The following is a 19081-nucleotide window of genomic DNA, read 5'->3' on the forward strand; positions in this document are numbered from 1 at the left end:
CCCAAATGGTACAAAGTGAAAACACACTCCCACAGGTTGCATCTGACCACTATACCAGGGCATTGTGTGTGCACACATACAAACAAACACACATACACACTCACACACACAAATGGATGCTTTTTTTCCTCTTTTTTTCTAGTTTTTTGAGACAGGGGTTCTCTGTGTACCTTGGCTGTCTTGGACTCACTTTGTAGTCCAGGCTGTCCTCAAATTCACACAGATCCACCTGCCTCTGCCTCCCGCGTGCTGGGATTACAGGCGTGCGCCGCCACCGCCCGGCATGAATGCAGGTTTTGAAAAAGGATGCGAAGCCTGTAAAAAAGCTTGTTCCTCTCCCTCCTCCCACTATCAACAAGCAGGTTGTTAGCTTAATCAACGAGCAACTCAGCCCATGATAACCCTGACTAATAACAGTATGGAGAAATAGTTATGTAAAAATAGCAAATACGCTACATTATAAGATGCAAATGTATGCACACAGCATGTACAGTGACAACAGTCAGAAAAACGGGCACCTCTACAGTAGGGTGACGGGCACCTCTACAGTAGGTGACGGGCACCTCTGCAGTAGGTGACGGGCACCTCTGCAGTAGGTGACGGGCACCTCTGCAGTAGGTGACGGGCACCTCTGCAGTAGGTGACGGGCACCTCTGCAGTGGTGATGGGCACCTGTATAGTAGGGTAATAAGAGCATAGTGATTGTTCTTTTTTAAATGTCTATGGAACTGTAACAAAAAACAATAACATTTTCAGTTCCAACTTTTGTGCCTCTGTTCAAAAAGAGGTAGCAATGTTGACTTTTTATAATGGTTATTTTAAAACTCATATTCACATTAGTATCTTACATAAAACGGACTCAGAAGTGGCTGTGTGGCACACTCAGGCCACCTGCTAGCCCAGAGAGGCACCACAAACTTCTCATCTGAGCTGGACCAAAACCACCCTGACTTCAAGGTCAAACACCATTCACAGCATCTCTTCTAAAATACACGTTCACAAGATGCTGTTTCCAGTTTTGTGCTGTGAACATTATTCCCTAAAGAACGCTGCCACTTCTGCTCACAGGAGGCTGCAGTGAAATGCCTGCACACAACGAGGGACGTCCAGGTACGTGAAGTGCAAATGAAAAACGACAGAACTCGTACCACACGTGCGACTAGAGCCGAGCTAGGCTTCAGGCTTGCTGCTTGTTCTGTGACTAAGTCACTTTACCTTCCAGCAAGACTCAGTTTTCTCAGGACAACTTAAGTCACAAGATTATTTCGCAGAAATACACAAGATAAACAGAAGAAAACACTTTTAAAATTAAATTCCTATAAAAAACATACGGTGTCTTTAATTCTTAACTACTTTTTGACTCTTGAGAAAAACATACCTATCTCACTCTTTAGATTCCGAGTGTGGGGACTGAGGTGATGGCTGCAGACATGTGCGGTCTTGCATTCAGAGCCTCAGCACCCATGCAAACACCAGTGGGCGCCTGTAACTCTCGCTCAGGCAGAGACAGTGGATCCCCTGAGTAAGCTGGCGGCTACATAGACCAGCAAGCCCTGGGTCCAAATGAAAGGTCCTGCCGAATTAAATGAGGTGGAGAGCAATACAGGGCGACTCTTGATGCACCTAGGGCCTCCATCTACACTTACATAGACGCACATGCACACGCGCACACACACACACACACACACACACACACACACACACACACACGCACGCATATACACATCACATACACCATCACCACACACATGCACACAAACAAGTATACACACATGCACACACCACACAAACAAGCACACATATACATGCACACACTACACACAGAAACAAACATATACACATGCAAGTACCCTCATACATAGAAAGCATACTACACATGCACACACATATACAGAGAAACAAGCATACACACATGTGCACACATGATACACATATACAAAAATAAATGTGATCCTTGTAAATATTACTGCTGCGGTTTGGATGTTAAATGTCCCCACAAGCTCATGTGTTTCAACACTTTGTTTTGAGACATTCTGGAACCTTTGGGAAGTGGGGTCTGGCTGGTAGAATTGGGGTACAGGGAGGAGGGCCTCTAGGGTTATGGCTTGGCTCCACTTCCAGGCCAAGCTTTTGGCTTGAAGATGCAGAGATGTGACAAGCTGCCTACACTGCTGCCATCTTGGAGCAAACTCTCCAGCCTCCATGCTTTCCTACCATCAAACTGCTCGCCAAGATGAATCTGCCCTAGGCGGCTCCGCTAAGCACTGCTTCTCAGCAGTTAGAGGCATGGATGACACTGTGGCACTGTCACCTTCACCACACGGCTTTAGTTTAATCCCCAGAATTCTCATGAGGTGGAAGGAGAGAACCAGCTCCACAAAACAAAGCCAGTGAGTGCTTAGTAAAAGACAGGTTTACTCCTACTAAGTACACGTGATTACCAAACACACAGCAGCATACCAGTATATACAGGCGGCTACACACGCAGAAAAGTACGCATTTGTTTTATAATCACATATAAAATGCATTTAAAATACATCTAACTACTCACAGCGTTCAAAAAGCTCTAACCCTCCCCTAATATGGGGCGTAGGGGAGCAGGCCTGCCTCTGACATGGACTCTGGGGCCCACTCGTTGTTCACTTCCCCTAGCTGGGCGACCTTGCCAGGCCACAGAGGAAGAGGATGCAGGCAGTCCTGATGACACTTGATAGGCTGAGGTCAGACGGTAGGGAGGAGGGAGGGAAGGGGAAGGAGGAGGGAGGGAAGGGAGGGCAGGCCTGAGAGGACATGAGGGAAGGACTACAATCAAGATATAAAATGAACAAACTTTTTAAAAAGCTCTTACCCTCAATGTCACTACTCGTGCTTTGGGGTTCCGAACAGATGGTCCCGACGACACATAATCAGCTGTATCGACCTCAACTGGAAAGTGCCTCTCACACTTCTCATCGCTGTCCAGAGCAGCTGGCCACTCCGTGCAGAAATCTGAAGACAGAAAAGTCTGCTCACTTACAGCTTTGTGCTCTGCACTGTAACGTGAGCTGGCACACAGCAGAGGTGTGCACAGGCTCCCCTTCACAGTGAGCACACACGCTACTCCCTCACCTTTCTTCTGGGGTCCATCCTAGTCAGGAAGCTTGGTTAACGGGGTGATTGAGAAGGTCATGTCTGGTGGGGAGCACAGAGCTGGGGAAGCTTACCATGTCCACGGCCCAGCCCCAGCCCTGATATTAAGGACACTGCCTTGGTGAGTATCAGGCTCCGTGAGCACTTGCTGCTTTTAGCTCACCCTTCCCTACAAAAGGCACCCAGTTCCAGGCCCAGAGTCCCTGCCTGTGAGCAGTGAGAAGGAGTGCTGACTCAAAGGACAGCTGAAGGGCGGTCGAAGCTTCCAGGAACCACTTACGTCATCCTAGGGTCCTAACACGAACTCCTGCTCTTACTGATGTCATCCTAGGGTCCTAACACTAACTCCTGCTCTTACTGACGTCATCCTAGGATCCTAACACTAACTTCTGCTCCTCATGGAGCCCCAATGAGCCAGTGGGTGAAATGGATAACATCAACAGCTTGTCTCCATCTTCAAGCAGGACAGCCCACAAAGACATAGGCCTGACACCAGACCACAACAATTTTCCAAGCACTGTGAACAGGGCTCTCTCACCCCCACACACAAGTATAAGCTCAGTTCCCAGTGTGTGGGTGGGAGCAGCTGCAGCTTCCCAGTCATGAGTATGTGGCTGCACGCGGCCTGGCTTGCAGCTGAGGATGAACACTGCTTGTTCCTTCAAGAGGCTCACTCTAAGAACAAGTCATGGCTGTCAGTCCCTCAGGTTATGAGCGCTAGATCTCACAGGCCCAGGCGTCCTCCTATCGTGGGCTCTGTGGGCCAATAAGCTAGGGGGCACTGAGAGTCCCTTCTCCTGTGACATTCCCCCAAGTTAACACTTGCCCGACAGCAGTACTTTATCTTCCTTTAGGTTTGATCAGGGCCAATAAAATGTCACTGTGAGTCACAGAGCTTCTCTGACCTGTCCTGGTGCAGCAGCGGGTTGTGAATTCAAGGCCACCCTGGCCTACGTAGGAAGTGCCAGCCAGCCCAAGCTACCCTGTAGGCCTGTCTCAAAGAAACCAAACCAAAACGAAAGCCCCCACAAACAGCCCCTAAAGCCTGTGTTTCAGGACAAGGTGGCATCACTGAAATGGAGAACGTTGGGCCTGAAGAGAAAAAGAGAGCAGGCAGGGCTGACCATCACTCTGTCATCTGCTCTCACACGGCACCATATGCCATGGGCACAGGCCGCCCACCACTCCTAAAAGATCAGTCTGTTGAAGCACATGACTTTTGGTTTTGCTCAGGATATTTTTTTCTTTTAAACTGCAAATAAGTCATTTCAATCACCAGATGATAATTACAGTTTTTACGTTAAATTACCTAAATTATGGTCCAAAAAGCGCAGCCAACTGGAAAGCACATAATAGGCCCCATTAGTGTCTCCTCATGATAGGTGCCGCCATGGGCAGACTCTGAAGAACTTTGGCTTTTATTAACTTCGCCACTGATTATTCAAGCTTTGGTAAATTACTGAACTTTCCTGCATTTCACATTTTCCATTTCCAAGTTAGATATAAAAACCTGAAGTGACCTACTTCGAAAGAAAACCAAGAAGAAATGTTGACTACCCCTGAGTCTTTTGGAAGATGCAATCCCAAGCTGGAGATGGCAGAAGTTCAATTAAGGAAAGGTGAAAATGCCCACGCACACTCTGCAGGGCAGTGCTGCCCCTGAACATGCTATACAAAGCTCCATTTCAGAGCAGCAACCAGAGAACGCCTTTATCAAAACCATCACTTGCTGCAGTGAAGCACATTTAAAAACAATGCTTAAAAAGGAAAAATGGGGTTGACAAAATGGTTCAGTGAGTAAAAACCTCTTGCCAAGGCTGACTGCTGAACCTGACCCCAGGCTGAAAGAAGAGAACTAACTTAAGTTGTCCCTGACCGCCACATGCATACCATGGCAAGCACAGGCCAACACATGCACACACACACATATACACATACACAGAAGAAATAAAACATAATTTACAAAATATTTTTAGGTCTGGAGAGATGGCTCAGCAGTTAAGAGCAGTCTGTTCTTCCAGAGGTCCTGAGGTCAATTCCCAGCAACTACACAGTGGCTCACAACCATCCATAATGTGATCTGATGCTCTCTTCTGGCCTGCAGGCAGAGCACTGTGTACATAATAAATAAATCTTTAAAAACATTTTTTTAAATTAAAAAGGTGAAACTGGAATTTACCACGGTGTACAGGCATGCACTTGTGAACTGGCTTTTACAAGATTAAAAAAAAAAAATGGAATTCAATCTAAGCCGAGTGCAGCACCAATTTGGAACCGTTGTCAGTTTTAGATATGTCCTAGATTTTGGTCTTTTCCTAAAAAGTCAGACCAAGTCCTGTGCACACAGACAGCGCCTTAGCAGGACAGTCAAGACACACTATGACAATGTCCAAAGGCATTAATTTGGGTACAGAATCCCTGATTGCTGGGATTTTCAACTAGGAAGAATCAAAGGTGCTTTTCCTGTACATAACCAGGTGCTAACCAGGTAAGCACAGTTAGTCACATGAGGTGCGCGCGCGCGCGCGCGCGCGCACACACACACACACACACACACACACACACGCACATGCTCGAGCACACACACACACACACACACACGCACATGCACACACACACGAGAACCACATGACAATAAGTGCCTCTGTGTGACCAACGCTGTTGGGAGTGACATTCTTCCACCGGTTCACTTGTATGAGCTCGTTGCCCCGCTTTGGGAGGTGGGGCCTGACTGGAGGAAACTGGGAAACTGGTGTGGGGGTATCTGCTTCCTGATCAGTAAGCCACCTTACAATCCAGCCTGTCAGCCAGGAGCCACAGCCAAGCCTTCCCAAATCAGCTGACAGCAGGGGCCACACCTCCTGCAGTTGCTGCTATTTATTCCTCCGCAGGCACTGTGGACAACAAACCCAGTCCTCTGGGGCAATCACAAGAACTAAGTAACGACTTTGAGGCGGGGAACCAGCAGCCGGCTTCTGCTATCTGAGCAAACACATCGATGAGCCACTTTTTGTCAACGCTTTAAAACAACCAAGTCAACTCTGTAATGCTGACACTCTGGAGGGAGAGACAGGAAGATCGCTGCAAGGTTTAGGCCAGTCTGCTCTACACAGCAAGTTTCAGATCAACCTATACTACACAGCAAGGCCTTGTCTCAAAACAATTAAAAACAAAGTAACTCTAGGTTAGTTGTTTGCTGTGTAGTAGCCCTGCTGCCTCCGTCCGCCCCACACCCCGCTGCTCTGCCCTTCAGCACCGCCTGCCCCGCTACTCTAAGTCTCAGTCACTCGAGTTACTGACAAACTGCAGTGTTCTCTCCAGTCTAGACAAGTCAACAGCAAGTACCGAGCCCACTTATGAGCAAGGCTTGGGAAGCCTGTCAAGCCCAATGTCGGTGTCAGGGATGTCCTGGAGACCTCTGAAACTGTACAGCTATTGCCACTACTCTTGCCTTTCTGTCCATCAGAGCCTGACAGTAAGACTCTGCTGCTGAAGACAACGACGTGATACAGGGCATGAAGATGTCACACTGCTAATGACCAGGAGCCGCCCCACCCCCCACCCTCCACCCCCCCCCCCCACTGGCTAGTTAACACAATCCCAGAAGTCGCTTTGCACGCTGCCGGGAATAAGTCATCAACAGTCTTACCCAGCTGTAAACCACAAATTACAATAACGAATGATGTGGCAAGATAAGCCCACATGTGCAACAGTGACACAGACGTGCATGTATCCAAGCACTCTCTGAGTGGCCTTAGGGCCCACTCCACAGGAGGAACACACACCTGAGACAATGAACCTGGTCAAGACGCCGTGGGTGGGGACCTCACCGGCCTCAGGGCGAACACACTGCTATTATCCAGGTAAAGGACACAGTATCACAGCGCCCTCTAAATTCATTCTCTATACCCTAACTTAGGGCAGCTCCAGGACTCCATCAAAGCGGCCTTGTGCAGGGGACAATGGTTAATGCAAGCGTCACAACTGGCTGAAGTGTCTGTGGAATGCTCAGTAAAAAGGGAACGTGTGTGGCACCACCCTACCCACCCCAAGGCTAAGTGGAGAGACTGTGAAAGCCAAGGTCAGGGGAGACCAGAGTGGAGCTGTCTGGACATGAGGAACTGCTGCGTTCACAACTCTTCAGTAGCTGTGGCTGCTGGCACAGATCACTCCAGGCACGTGGAGTGGGAGGAGCTCCCGATTCCAATGTCTCCCTAGGGGGGAGAATCACTTCCTTAAGCGTGGTGGTCAGCTCATGCTACAGCAGAGGACGCACACCACGGGTACATGGGCAGAACAAAAGGGATTCCGTGTGTTATTAACAGAAACAGATAACGAGGTCACAAACGTGGAAGTAGAAGGAACATCAGGGTGGGATTGGGGTAAAAATGACAAAAATATATTACATGCATGTGTGAAAATTTCAAAGATAGGCAAATTTATTGTTTTCTTAAATTATATACTTTCACATTTGAACTCATTCATTTTATGAAATGAACAATATATTGGATGACTAAGAATGTGACAAAATGTAGCAACCCAGATTTTGGATCAATGAACGTACTGACTTGAAGAACACTGCTTTAGGAAGACACACAGTGGATCTCAGAATCACATGGCAACTTGTACAAACACATGAGTTGTTCCCGTGGAAAGGGCAGCACACAACATAAACCCCGCAGCAGCAGCACATGTCAAGCAGCCTGAGCCTCACGCTCCTGCAGTAATGCTGCCCGTCCCTCCTGCTGCTGCACACCCACTAAATACCCACGACAATGTTTGTTTTCTAAATGTAAAATGGAGCCAGGGTAACAGAGTCTACCACCTGGTGATTAAGAAACTATGCTTTATCTGGTTTTTGTTTCTTTTTGTCTTGTTTGTTAGTTTGACATTTTGATATTTTAACAGTCTAGGCTAGCTTCAAACTGCCCATCCTCCTGGCTCAGCCTACTTAGTGCAAGGATTACAGTGTGCATTACCTTGCCTTGATTTCAACCCCTACTTAATTTTTATGACCCTATAGTGCTCAGCAAATAACTACCTATAAAAGGGCTGAGAGACGTGGCGACGCAATTAAGTGCACTGGCTGCTGTTCCGGGTGGAAGGACGCAGGTTTGGTTCCCAGCACCCAGTGGTGGCTGACACCCATCTGTGACTACAATTCCAGGAGACCTGGTGCTCTCTTCTGGCCCCTAGGATACTAAGCATGCATATGGTATACAAATACACATGCAGGTAAAACATCCACACACACGACAGTGAGAATAACAAACATCAACCGCTCACACACATAACTTCTTGTTTTTGTTTTGTTTTTTTGTTTTTCAAGACAGGGTCTCTCTGTGTTCCGCCCTGGCTGTCCTAGACTCACTCTGCAGACCAGGCTGGCCTTGAACTCACAGTGATCCACCTGCCTCTGCCACACATAACTTCTTAAACACTAAACCTTTGTTTAGTGTTGAGAGGCAGGCAGGCGGTACTCTGGCATGGGACAGGCTGAGGCAGGAGTACCCTGTGTAGCTTGGGCTGCACAGCAATGGTCAAGCCAACGTGGGCACCTAGCACACAAGAACAAGATCCTATCAACAAAACCAAAGTAAAGAAAAAGACAGTGACTCAGAACATAAGGCCTTGTCTCATTAGGCCTGAGACGCTTTGCTGTATGCTCATCCAGAACCAAGCCCCCAGAGGGAAACGTACCTTTTAGAGCTTCACAGTGCCTCTTAATTGCCACAGGAGTCAAATGCAGAAAATTGGGTATCTAAAACAGAAATGTTTTAAAGAAAATGAATTATACCCAAATTTTCCCTACCACCACCCCTTTGTTTGTTTGTTTGTTTTTGTGGCCTGCAGTCTCACTATTTTTCCCTGATAATTTCAAACTCATAGGCTGAAGTGACCTTCCAGCTTCCGGAGCAGCTGGGGCCACAGGCACACAGCACCATGCCAGCTGTGCCATAAACACATAAAAAGGATCCTAATCCTATGAACTAAACCACAGCCCAGTACATCATCCAGGTAAAACGTGATGGCTTCCCCACAGCAGTTGCTCTAAGCACAAAGCAGAGTCTGTAGGACTCGGTACGGCTCTATCAGACTCAAACGTGTCTATAAGACTGCAATCACGCATTCTTTATGGCAGGTATCTACAGTGCTCATGTATAGCTTCTACAGAGACTGAAGGCACGCAGCACACAGGGTGCCAGCTCACAGCCGCACCTCCAACACTCAGGGACTACAGCAGGGAGGTCATCAAGTCAAGGTCACGGTGGGCCACACAGCAAGACTGTCAAAAAATACATACATACATACATACATACAGACAGACAGACAGACAGACATGGAAGCATTAAGGATAGCAATCTGTCAATCACCCAATTCTCCAAGAAACCTGGTATATTTCTCTTTGCACATAATAAGCACTTTACAAACTGAATGAATGAAGCTAGCAAATCTTGACTAGATAGCTGATTGTATTAATTAATTTTTTGAGAAAACAGTCTTCTGTCGCCCAGGCTGTCCTGGAACTTACTATGAACTCCTGATCCTCCTGCCTCAGCCTTGCAAGCATGTCCCACCACTCCTAGTTTGTTGTTGTTGATGTTTTTTAAGATGTGGTTTCTCCATGTAGCCTTGGCTGTCCTGGACTTGCTTTGTAGACCAGGCTGGCCTCGAACTTCCAGCGACACACTTGCTTCTGCCCTCTCACTCCCAGCTCTTGGTTGACCACTTTAATGAAGTCAGGGATCCACTTGGAAGTCAGATCTTCGAAGCAAGCAACTTTTACCAGCATATTTTAAAGATGAATCTCACATGCTCTTTTTAAAAATATATATTTTATGTTAATGTATATGAATATTTTGCCTGCATGTATGTATGTATGTATATATCTATATCTATACATTATGCATCTACACACACACACACACACACACACACACACACACACACACACACTCTGCATGCCTGGTGCTGGAGAAAATAAGACAGAGGAGGGCACTGAATCCCTTGGGTCTGCGGCTACACGTGGTCGTGAGCAGCCACGGCAGTGCTGGGACTCAACCCAGGTCCTCTGGAAGACTATCCCGTCCCCCAACTGCTGAGTCATCTCTCCAGCCCCCACCAGCACACTTTTTATATTAATGTTAAGCATGTAAAAAGCAATGTATCTTAAACTCATTTGGAAAGAAAAATTAAAAAGCAGAAAGCTAGTCTAAAAACGATGCCAAGATTCTTGGTCAGAAAATATTTACCTAAAATCCAGGGAAAAAGGAACTTAACAGTGCGATGTTGGGGTGGGTGGCTTTTTTGTTGTTATTCTCTTCTTTTTGAAACATAAAATTGTAAATCTCAGGGTCACAAAAGGGAAAAACCACAGTTGGTGGGGCTGCGATGCGCTCAGTGAGGCCACCAGCCCAGGGACAGGTGTCCTTACCCTGAGCTCTCTCCACCTGAAGACCTGGTTCTCTGAGCAGTTGCTCTCTTGTCCCTGGACACGCTCTCCTCAGGCAGCTCACCCGCCCACTGCTGGGCCAGCACCTCTCGCCCTGCTCCCTAACAAAGGTTTAACTCTAGCCCTTGGGAGTGGAGCCAGGAGGAGCAGAAGATAGGTGCTGAGTCCGAGGCCACTGTGCGTGGAATCTGCACTTCCTGAGTTTCAGTATCAGTTTATTTTGCCCTCCTGAGGTATACAATAGAAAAGGCCACCAAGGAGCCACGGACTGCTCGATCTTTATCGAATGTCCACGGCTCTACGTCCTCTCCCGCGGAGCTGGCTGAGCCAAGAACCAGCCTCTCACCTTCAGAAGTTCCAGGTTCCCCTCCTTTGCCAGGGGCACCCCCTTCTTTACCGGGTACCCCATTCGAACAGGCAGAGGAACAGCCGAGGGCTTAAATGGCGCCGCCACAGGGTAAACACTGGGCCAGTCCTGGTCAGCATCCATCTTCTCCGTCCTAGGGGGTAGTGCCTAAGAAACATGAAATACTTGAAATTGTAAAATATGAACATATTCTTTACTTTTAAGACAAAAGCTATAATTAGGCTACATAAAAGCTGAATTATCCTTCACTAAAACTAATTTCCAGGACTATGAGGAACTGATAAAGGTGCCTGCTGTGCGCAGCTGACAACTGGAATTTACCCCGGGCATCAAGCTAAGGTGAAAAGAGAAAACAGACTCCAGTGTGGGCCTGACCTCCACACTCCACCTGTGACACATGGGCCCACACAGCCCACACCTCAATAACAATTAGTAAAATAGGCTCAGCATAAATATCTGCACAGCTGCATCTGTGACAAGATTTCGTTTACTGTCACATTTCCTTCACAAGAATTAATTTGTTGGGGCTGGAGAGATGGTTCAGAGGTTAAGCACATGGACTGCACTTCTGGAGATCCTGAGTTCAATTCCCAACAACCACATGGTGGCTCACAACCATCTGTAATGTGATCTGACGCCCTCTGCTGGCCTGTAGCTGTGATGCAAGCAGAACATTGTATACAAAACAATAAATAAATAAATCTAAAAGAAAAAAAAAAGAATTTGTTTATGAAATTTTTAAAATGTACTTTAAAATAGTTTTTAAAACCTCAACTATGTAAATCAACACACAAGGAAGTGGGAAGACAGGGCTGGGGGCGCGGCTCAGCTGGCAGAGTGCTGCTCACAGTGAGTACATGGAGCCCCGGATGGACCGCAGCAGCCAGGTGTGGGGGTGTACACCTACATTGCCGCACCTGGAAAGGGGTCTCAAGTTCCAGGCCAGGGGCTGCAGACGGCTCAGCAGTTCCGAGCACTTGCTGCTCCTGCAGAGACGTCAGGCTCAGTCCCCAGGGTCTGCACAGTGGCTCACAACTGTCTGTAACTCCTTCCAGGAAACCTGATGCCCTCTTATGGCTTGTTTAGATAGTAAGCACACATATAGTGCGCAGTACGCGCACGCACACACACACACACACACTCAGGCAAAACATTCATACAAATAAAATAAAAATATATCATTAACTTTTTTTAAAATTCTAGGTCATACTTCTTGCCCCACAGTTTGAGGCCATCCTGGGCTACAAGAGCCCAACTCAAAAGGAGGGGGCTGCGCAGGTGTGTGGTGTGGGAGTCCTGTGGAGGGGGCTGCGCAGGTGGGTGGTGTGGGAGTCGAGTGGAGGGGGCTGCACAGGTGGGTGGTGTGGGAGTCCTGTGGAGGGGGCTGCGCAGGTGGGTGGTGTGGGAGTCGAGTGGAGGGGGCTGCGCAGGTGTGTGGTGTGGGAGTCGTGTGGAGGGGGCTGCGCAGGTGGGTGGTGTGGGAGTCCTGTGGAGGGGGCTGCGCAGGTGGGTGGTGTGGGAGTCGAGTGGAGGGGGCTGCACAGGTGGGTGGTGTGGGAGTCGAGTGGAGGGGGCTGCACAGGTGGGTGGTGTGGGAGTCGAGTGGAGGGGGCTGTGCAGGTGGGTGGTGTGGGAGTCGTGTGGAGGGGGCTGTGCAGGTGGGTGGTGTGGGAGTCGAGTGGAGGGGGCTGTGCAGGTGGGTGGTGTGGGAGTCGAGTGGAGGGGGCTGCGCAGGTGGGTGGTGTGGGAGTCGAGTGGAGGGGGCTGTGCAGGTGGGTGGTGTGGGAGTCGAGTGGAGGGGGCTGTGCAGGTGGGTGGTGTGGGAGTCGAGTGGAGGGGGCTGCGCAGGTGGGTGGTGTGGGAGTCGAGTGGAGGGGGCTGCGCAGGTGGGTGGTGTGGGAGTCGTGTGGAGGGGGCTGCGCAGGTGGGTGGTGTGGGAGTCGAGTGGAGGGGGCTGCGCAGGTGGGTGGTGTGGGAGTCGAGTGGAGGGGGCTGCGCAGGTGGGTGGTGTGGGAGTCGAGTGGAGGGGGCTGCGCAGGTGGGTGGTGTGGGAGTCGAGTGGAGGGGGCTGCGCAGGTGGGTGGTGTGGGAGTCGAGTGGAGGGGGCTGCGCAGGTGGGTGGTGTGGGAGTCGAGTGGAGGGGGCTGCGCAGGTGGGTGGTGTGGGAGTCGAGTGGAGGGGGCTGCGCAGGTGGGTGGTGTGGGAGTCGTGTGGAGGAGCTGGGTACAAGGAAGATAAGAGTGTAAACACTCGGGGTCAGTGCGATGGCTCAAGAAGTAAAAGGACTTGACCCCAAGCCTGACAACCTGAGTCCAACCTCTGGGACCCACACAGTAGAGAGAACTGACTACTGAATGCTGTCCTCGGACCTCCACAAGTGTGCCACAACCTACACCTGCAAACACACACACACACACACACACACACACACACACACACAAATACATGTACTTAAAAACATAACGAATAATGACTTTGAGATTAATCAAGGTTAAACAGATTTAAAAATCCATGTGTCCTAGGCGCAGAGATAAATGCCTTGATAACTTGCCAACCACATTAACACACATGTATGTATTTAAGTGTTATATAGAAGAGATGGCCCCCATACAAAAAGTAGGGTTGGGGCTAAAGGCATGGCTCAGTGGCTGAGAGCACTTCCTGTTCTTGCAAAGGACCCAAGTTCTGTCCCCATCACCCATGTCAGGCGGCTCACCACCACCTGTAAGTGCAGTTCCAGGCACTCTGATGCTCTTCTGGCCTGCATAGGCCCCCAACATGCATGAGCTACACACAAGCTCATGCACACACATACAAATGTATAAACAGAAATAATACTTTTTAAAAGTGTGCCTTAGGCTGACAAAACTTGGTAATGCCCTCTGAGCATCAACGTCAGGGTGGCACATGTCCAAGAGTGACATGCTCCTCTGGGTCACTGCTCTAGGTGACCACTGCTCCTCTGGTCACTGCTCTAGGTGACCACTGCTCCTCTGGGTCACTGCTCTAGGTGACCACTGCTCCTCTGGTCACTGTTCTAGGTGACCACTGCTCCTCTGGGTCACTGCTCTAGGTGACCACTGCTCCTCTGGGTCACTGCTCTAGGTGACCACTGCTCCTCTGGGTCACTGCTCTAGGTGACCACTGCTCCTCTGGGTCACTGCTCTAGGTGACCACTGCTCCTCTGGGTCACTGCTCTAGGTGACCACTGCTCCTCTGGGTCACTGCTCTAGGTGACCACTGCTCCTCTGGGTCACTGCTCTAGGTGACCACTGCTCCTCTGGGTCACTCACTGCTCTAGGTGACCACTGCTCCTCTGGGTCACTCACTGCTCTAGGTGACCACTGCTCCTCTGGGTCACTCACTGCTCTAGGTGACCACTGCTCCTCTGGGTCACTCACTGCTCTAGGTGACCACTGCTCCTCTGGGTCACTCACTGCTCTAGGTGACCACTGCTCCTCATATGACCTTAGCTCCTGCAGATGCCCAGAGGGCGACTGGTGAGACTAGTGCCAATCAATGAAGCAGGCATCATGCACCAGTCTGTCTCCGGGCTTTGCACCACGTCTCGGGAATGTGTGAGTGCATCTACTGTCTGAAGCTGACGCATTTGAAGGCTCACTATCAGCAGGGCTACGGCAGCCGCCCAGAGACCTTGTAAAGCCTCCTCTGGCAGCATCCCCGGCCTCATTTTAAGAAGTTAGAAATCATTAGCATAGAGCAAAGCAAAATAAATACACATGCACCTTTCTTCTCGTCCGCCTTTCACTCCTGGATATTGCAGAACCTAAGAGACAAGAATTTAAAGAAGCATTATTGTTCAAAGGCACAGTCCTGCAGATTTAACTCAACTTATTTAGTATTTAGTGACATGAAAATGCAACAGTAACCTATTTTCTCCCGGTTTAGAGTAATGGGAATAAAGACATTCCATGGCAATTAGGACTCCTCGTCTAAGGAACGCCCCTTCCTGTTAGGGAAGAGGGTCTGACACTGCAGCCCAGGGGCTCGGCACTCCTCCCTCAGCCGCCCAAGTGCTGAGGTTTGAGGTGTGCAACATCCATAAGCAGCTAAGGAAATACTTTCAGTAATTCTAAGGCTTACAGTACAGTAGGTTCATGTTCTGAAGTTAATGCCTAGTTAGAATTAAGTATTCTGGATCGTTAAAGATTTGAACTGTCTAACAACAAAAATGACTAGTAACAAAGCTTATGAACCGAACACTTAAGTCACAGGACTGCAGAAGCCGGTGGGTTCCTCACATTCCAAAACTGCTTTTGACATCACGCACGCTAAGCCTGCTAAGAGAATGTTTCTGTAGAAAGTGCGCCACTTGCTAAGTACCCGTACACGCATGTTCTGGCTAGGTCATTTAGCCTTACTCGTTGTGACAAACACAAGTCTCATCACTGCCCTTTTAGACGCTGCCTTAGTCAAGGAAATCAAAGGACAAGAAATTAAGCTGACTTCAGCAGACAGGCAAGGTCTCACGTTTTGGTCCCTGGTCTCCAGCCTGACCTTTAACAGACGCACAGCGCAGTGAGCTTAGTACCAGGCTTTTTAATCCTTCTCTCAACGTCGCCCTCTGCTTAGACCACACCCCCCTCCCGTCCAGGATCCTGGCTCTCCCCTCTCTGCCCCACTCCATCTCTTTGATATATTTCTTTTCATCACAAACTAGGAGCACAGTAACCAACACAATACAGCTTCTGCTCAGTATGTTGTCACCTGTGCTGTTAGCCTGCAGATGTGTGGGCCCCACTGCTGCCACCTATGCTATTAGCCTGCAGATGTGTGGGCCCCACTGCTGCCACCTGTGTTGTTAGCCTGCAGATGTGTGGGCCCCACTGCTGCCACCTGTGCTGTTAGCCTGCAGATGTGTGGGGCCCGCTGCTGTCACCTGTGCTGTTAGCCTGCAGATGTGTGGGCCCCACTGCTGCCACCTGTGCTGTTAGCCTGCAGTCTGTGTGGGCCCCGCTGCTGCCACCTGTGCTGTTAGCCTGCAGATGTGTGGGCCCCACTGCTGCCACCTGTGCTGTTAGCCTGCAGATGTGTGGGCCCCACTGCTGCCACCTGTGCTGTTAGCCTGCAGATGTGTGGGCCCCACTGCTGCCACCTGTGCTGTTAGCCTGCAGATGTGTGGGCCCCACTGCTGCCACCTGTGCTGTTAGCCTGCAGATGTGTGGGCCCCACTGCTGCCACCTGTGCTGTTAGCCTGCAGATGTGTGGGGCCCGCTGCTGTCACCTGTGCTGTTAGCCTGCAGATGTGTGGGCCCCGCTGCTGCCACCTGTGCTGTTAGCCTGCAGATGTGTGGGCCCCACTGCTGCCACCTGTGCTGTTAGCCTGCAGATGTGTGGGCCCCACTGTTGCCACCTGTGCTGTTAGCCTGCAGATGTGTGGGCCCCACTGTTGCCACCTGTGCTGTTAGCCTGCAGATGTGTGGGCCCCGCTGCTGCCACCTGTGCTGTTAGCCTGCAGATGTGTGGGCCCCGCTGCTGCCACCTGTGCTGTTAGCCTGCAGATGTGTGGGGCCCGCTGCTGTCACCTGTGCTGTTAGCTGCAGATGTGTGGGCCCCACTGCTGCCACCTGTGCTGTTAGCCTGCCGACTGTGTGGGCCCCGCTGCTGTCACCTGTGCTGTTAGCCTGCAGATGTGTGGGCCCCGCTGCTGCCACCTGTGCTGTTAGCCTGCAGATGTGTGGGCCCCACTGTTGCCACCTGTGCTGTTAGCCTGCAGATGTGTGGGCCCCACTGTTGCCACCTGTGCTGTTAGCCTGCAGATGTGTGGGCCCCACTGCTGCCACCTGTGCTGTTAGCCTGCAGATGTGTGGGCCCCACTGCTGCCACCTGTGCTGTTAGCCTGCAGATGTGTGGGCCCCACTGCTGCCACCTGTGCTGTTAGCCTGCAGATGTGTGGGTCCCACTGTTGCCACCTGTGCTGTTAGCCTGCAGATGTGTGGGCCCCACTGCTGCCACCTGTGCTGTTAGCCTGCAGATGTGTGGGCCCCACTGCTGCCACCTGTGCTGTTAGCCTGCAGATGTGTGGGGCCCGCTGCTGCCACCTGTGCTGTTAGCCTGCAGATGTGTCGGCCCCGCTGCTGCCACCTGTGCTGTTAGCCTGCAGATGTGTGGGTCCCACTGTTGCCACCTGTGCTGTTAGCCTGCCGACTGTGTGGGCCCCGCTGCTGCCACCTGTGCTGCTGGGCTGCAGATGGTCTCTCATAGACCTCCGTAACCGTAAGAGTCAGGACTCCTAGGAAGCAGAACCCTAACACCAGGTAACTAGGGATACCACATATTCTTGACACAAATGACCCAGTAAGTCTTTGCTTCCCTGTGAAACCTCACAAGCCAGGCCTCCATCTTCTGCACTGCTCTCAACAACCTTATCTTCAAAGCTCTGACTAACAGCCCACTGAGCTCTCAACACTCAATGGCTCTTCTAGCCCAACATTCCAAAGCCCTTCCACAATCCTCCCTAAAACATGGGTGAGTCTGTCACAGCAACATCTAACAGCCATCCATGCATCCCACAGGTTCTCTCTCTCTGGAGAACACTGAATAATAAGGTGGGCAATATCCCCTAGAGGACATAGACTTTAAGCTAAAACCTGAGGGCTAGTGAAAGGTTATAGAGGACTGTTAACTCAGAACACGGCCATTCTGGCAAGAGATCACCTCCAAAGACCCTCTAGGTCTGTGTGATCCGGCTGGAATGCAAACACGCCTTTAATCCAGAAGACAGAGGCAAACAGACCTGAGTTCAAGGCCAGCCTAGTATAGGGCAAGTATCAGGAAAAGAAAAGCTTAGGTCCAGGCGTGGTGATACTTACCTTTAATTCGAAAGGAGGGTAGTTAGTTTATAGAAGGAAGCACCCATGTTTGAAAATAGTGTTTAACTGAGTGGCAGAAAAGGTGGCAAATCAGAGAAGATTTGACAGAATTGGATATGCCCAACTCTCTCGAGAAGAGAGGAAAGGGAAGCTCCGTAAGTAAGGGGCAGTTTTACTGAGAGAGGAGGCAGTTTTTACCAGGACAGTAATAGAGAGATGGGTTGCAGAGAGAGAACTCAGGTGAAGACGGAACGAGCCAGAAAAAGAGAAGATGCCAGCAGCATCTTAGAAGATTAGAGCAGATGGCTGAGTTAGTCTGAGGCCAAGCAGAGCAATTCTGGGCCAAGAGAGAAGCCAGATTAAGTAAGTCAGCTGGGAGAAGAGTTTGAGCCAGAACAGCTGAGCTGAACCAGCCAGCGCAGAGCTCAGGAAGAACAAGAAAGGGTGAGCTGATTAAGCAGTAAGTCTCAGAGGTTAAAACATTCTAGGCCTAGATTAGACTGTATGGAGGCTAGAAGCTTCCGGGACTAGGCCTAGGCTAGCAGACTAGGGCAGTAAGCCTCTCAGACAACTGAATCAGGAGAGTAAGTTCCTTTTACAGAAGGTAGCCATGGAAACAGGCAGGTGAGAACCATGTGGAGGCAGCAGAGATGAGGATGGCAGACAGAGTCCTGAAGGGCCCATACTTTCACAACTTGATAACATTTCCTTCTTTGCGTTTTAGAAAAATAAACTTTTAAGGCAGTACTAGCTGAGAATCTCTGGCTTGTTGGATGTTTTCACGCAAAAAGCCCCAAACCAGGTCAAAGTAGGGATTTCATACCAAATTCTAGAAACTGAGAAGGGAGGCAGCCCTGGCAGGCAATGGGAAAATTCTAGGAAATCCCAGCTACCTGGTGCCTGGGTCCTGCAGTGGCCTGGGGGCATGTGAAGCTTGCTTGCTGGAATCTATCTATCTATCTTTCTTTCTTTCTTTCTTTCTTTCGAGACAGGGTTTCTCTGTGTATCCCTGGCTGTCCTGGACTCGCTTTGTAGACCAGGCTGGCCTTGAACTCACAGAGCTCTGCCTGCCTCTGCCTCCCGAGTGCTGGGATCAAAGGCGTGCGCCCAGCACTTGCCTAAATTTCTTTTTCTTTTCTTTTCTTTTCTTTTTTTTTTTTTTTTTTTTGCCTGAATTTCTAAGAGGAATTCCTCTTTCAATGATGAACGTTTGAGTATTCCAATACATTCTGAAGAGATGTCCCTTGGCCAGAAGATAAGAGTTATAGAAGTAGATTTAGAAAGCAGGAATTCCTAGTA

At 49.8% G+C, this 19081-nt stretch overlaps 1 protein-coding gene across 2 annotated transcripts in view; it reads right to left on the reverse strand.

Moving 5' to 3' along the window:
• MRPS35 (mitochondrial ribosomal protein S35) overlaps nt 1–19081 on the reverse strand; it is a 31838-nt gene that overhangs the window by 11087 nt on the left and 1670 nt on the right. Inside the window, exons 2-5 of one of the 2 annotated variants that reach the window (XM_084765696.1) lie at nt 14696–14736; nt 10929–11096; nt 8830–8890; nt 2849–2988 (exon numbers count right to left, since the gene is read on the reverse strand). In XM_084765696.1, coding sequence (XP_084621822.1) covers nt 2849–2988; nt 8830–8890; nt 10929–11096; nt 14696–14736 — 410 coding nt within the window. The remainder of the gene's footprint in view (nt 1–2848; nt 2989–8829; nt 8891–10928; nt 11097–14695; nt 14737–19081) is intronic. The other variant, XM_084765697.1, reaches the window with a different exon arrangement.

This window comes from Acomys minous (assembly GCF_964271855.1).
Source record: "Acomys minous genome assembly, chromosome: 17".
In the NCBI taxonomy this organism is placed as follows: domain Eukaryota; kingdom Metazoa; phylum Chordata; class Mammalia; order Rodentia; family Muridae; genus Acomys; species Acomys minous.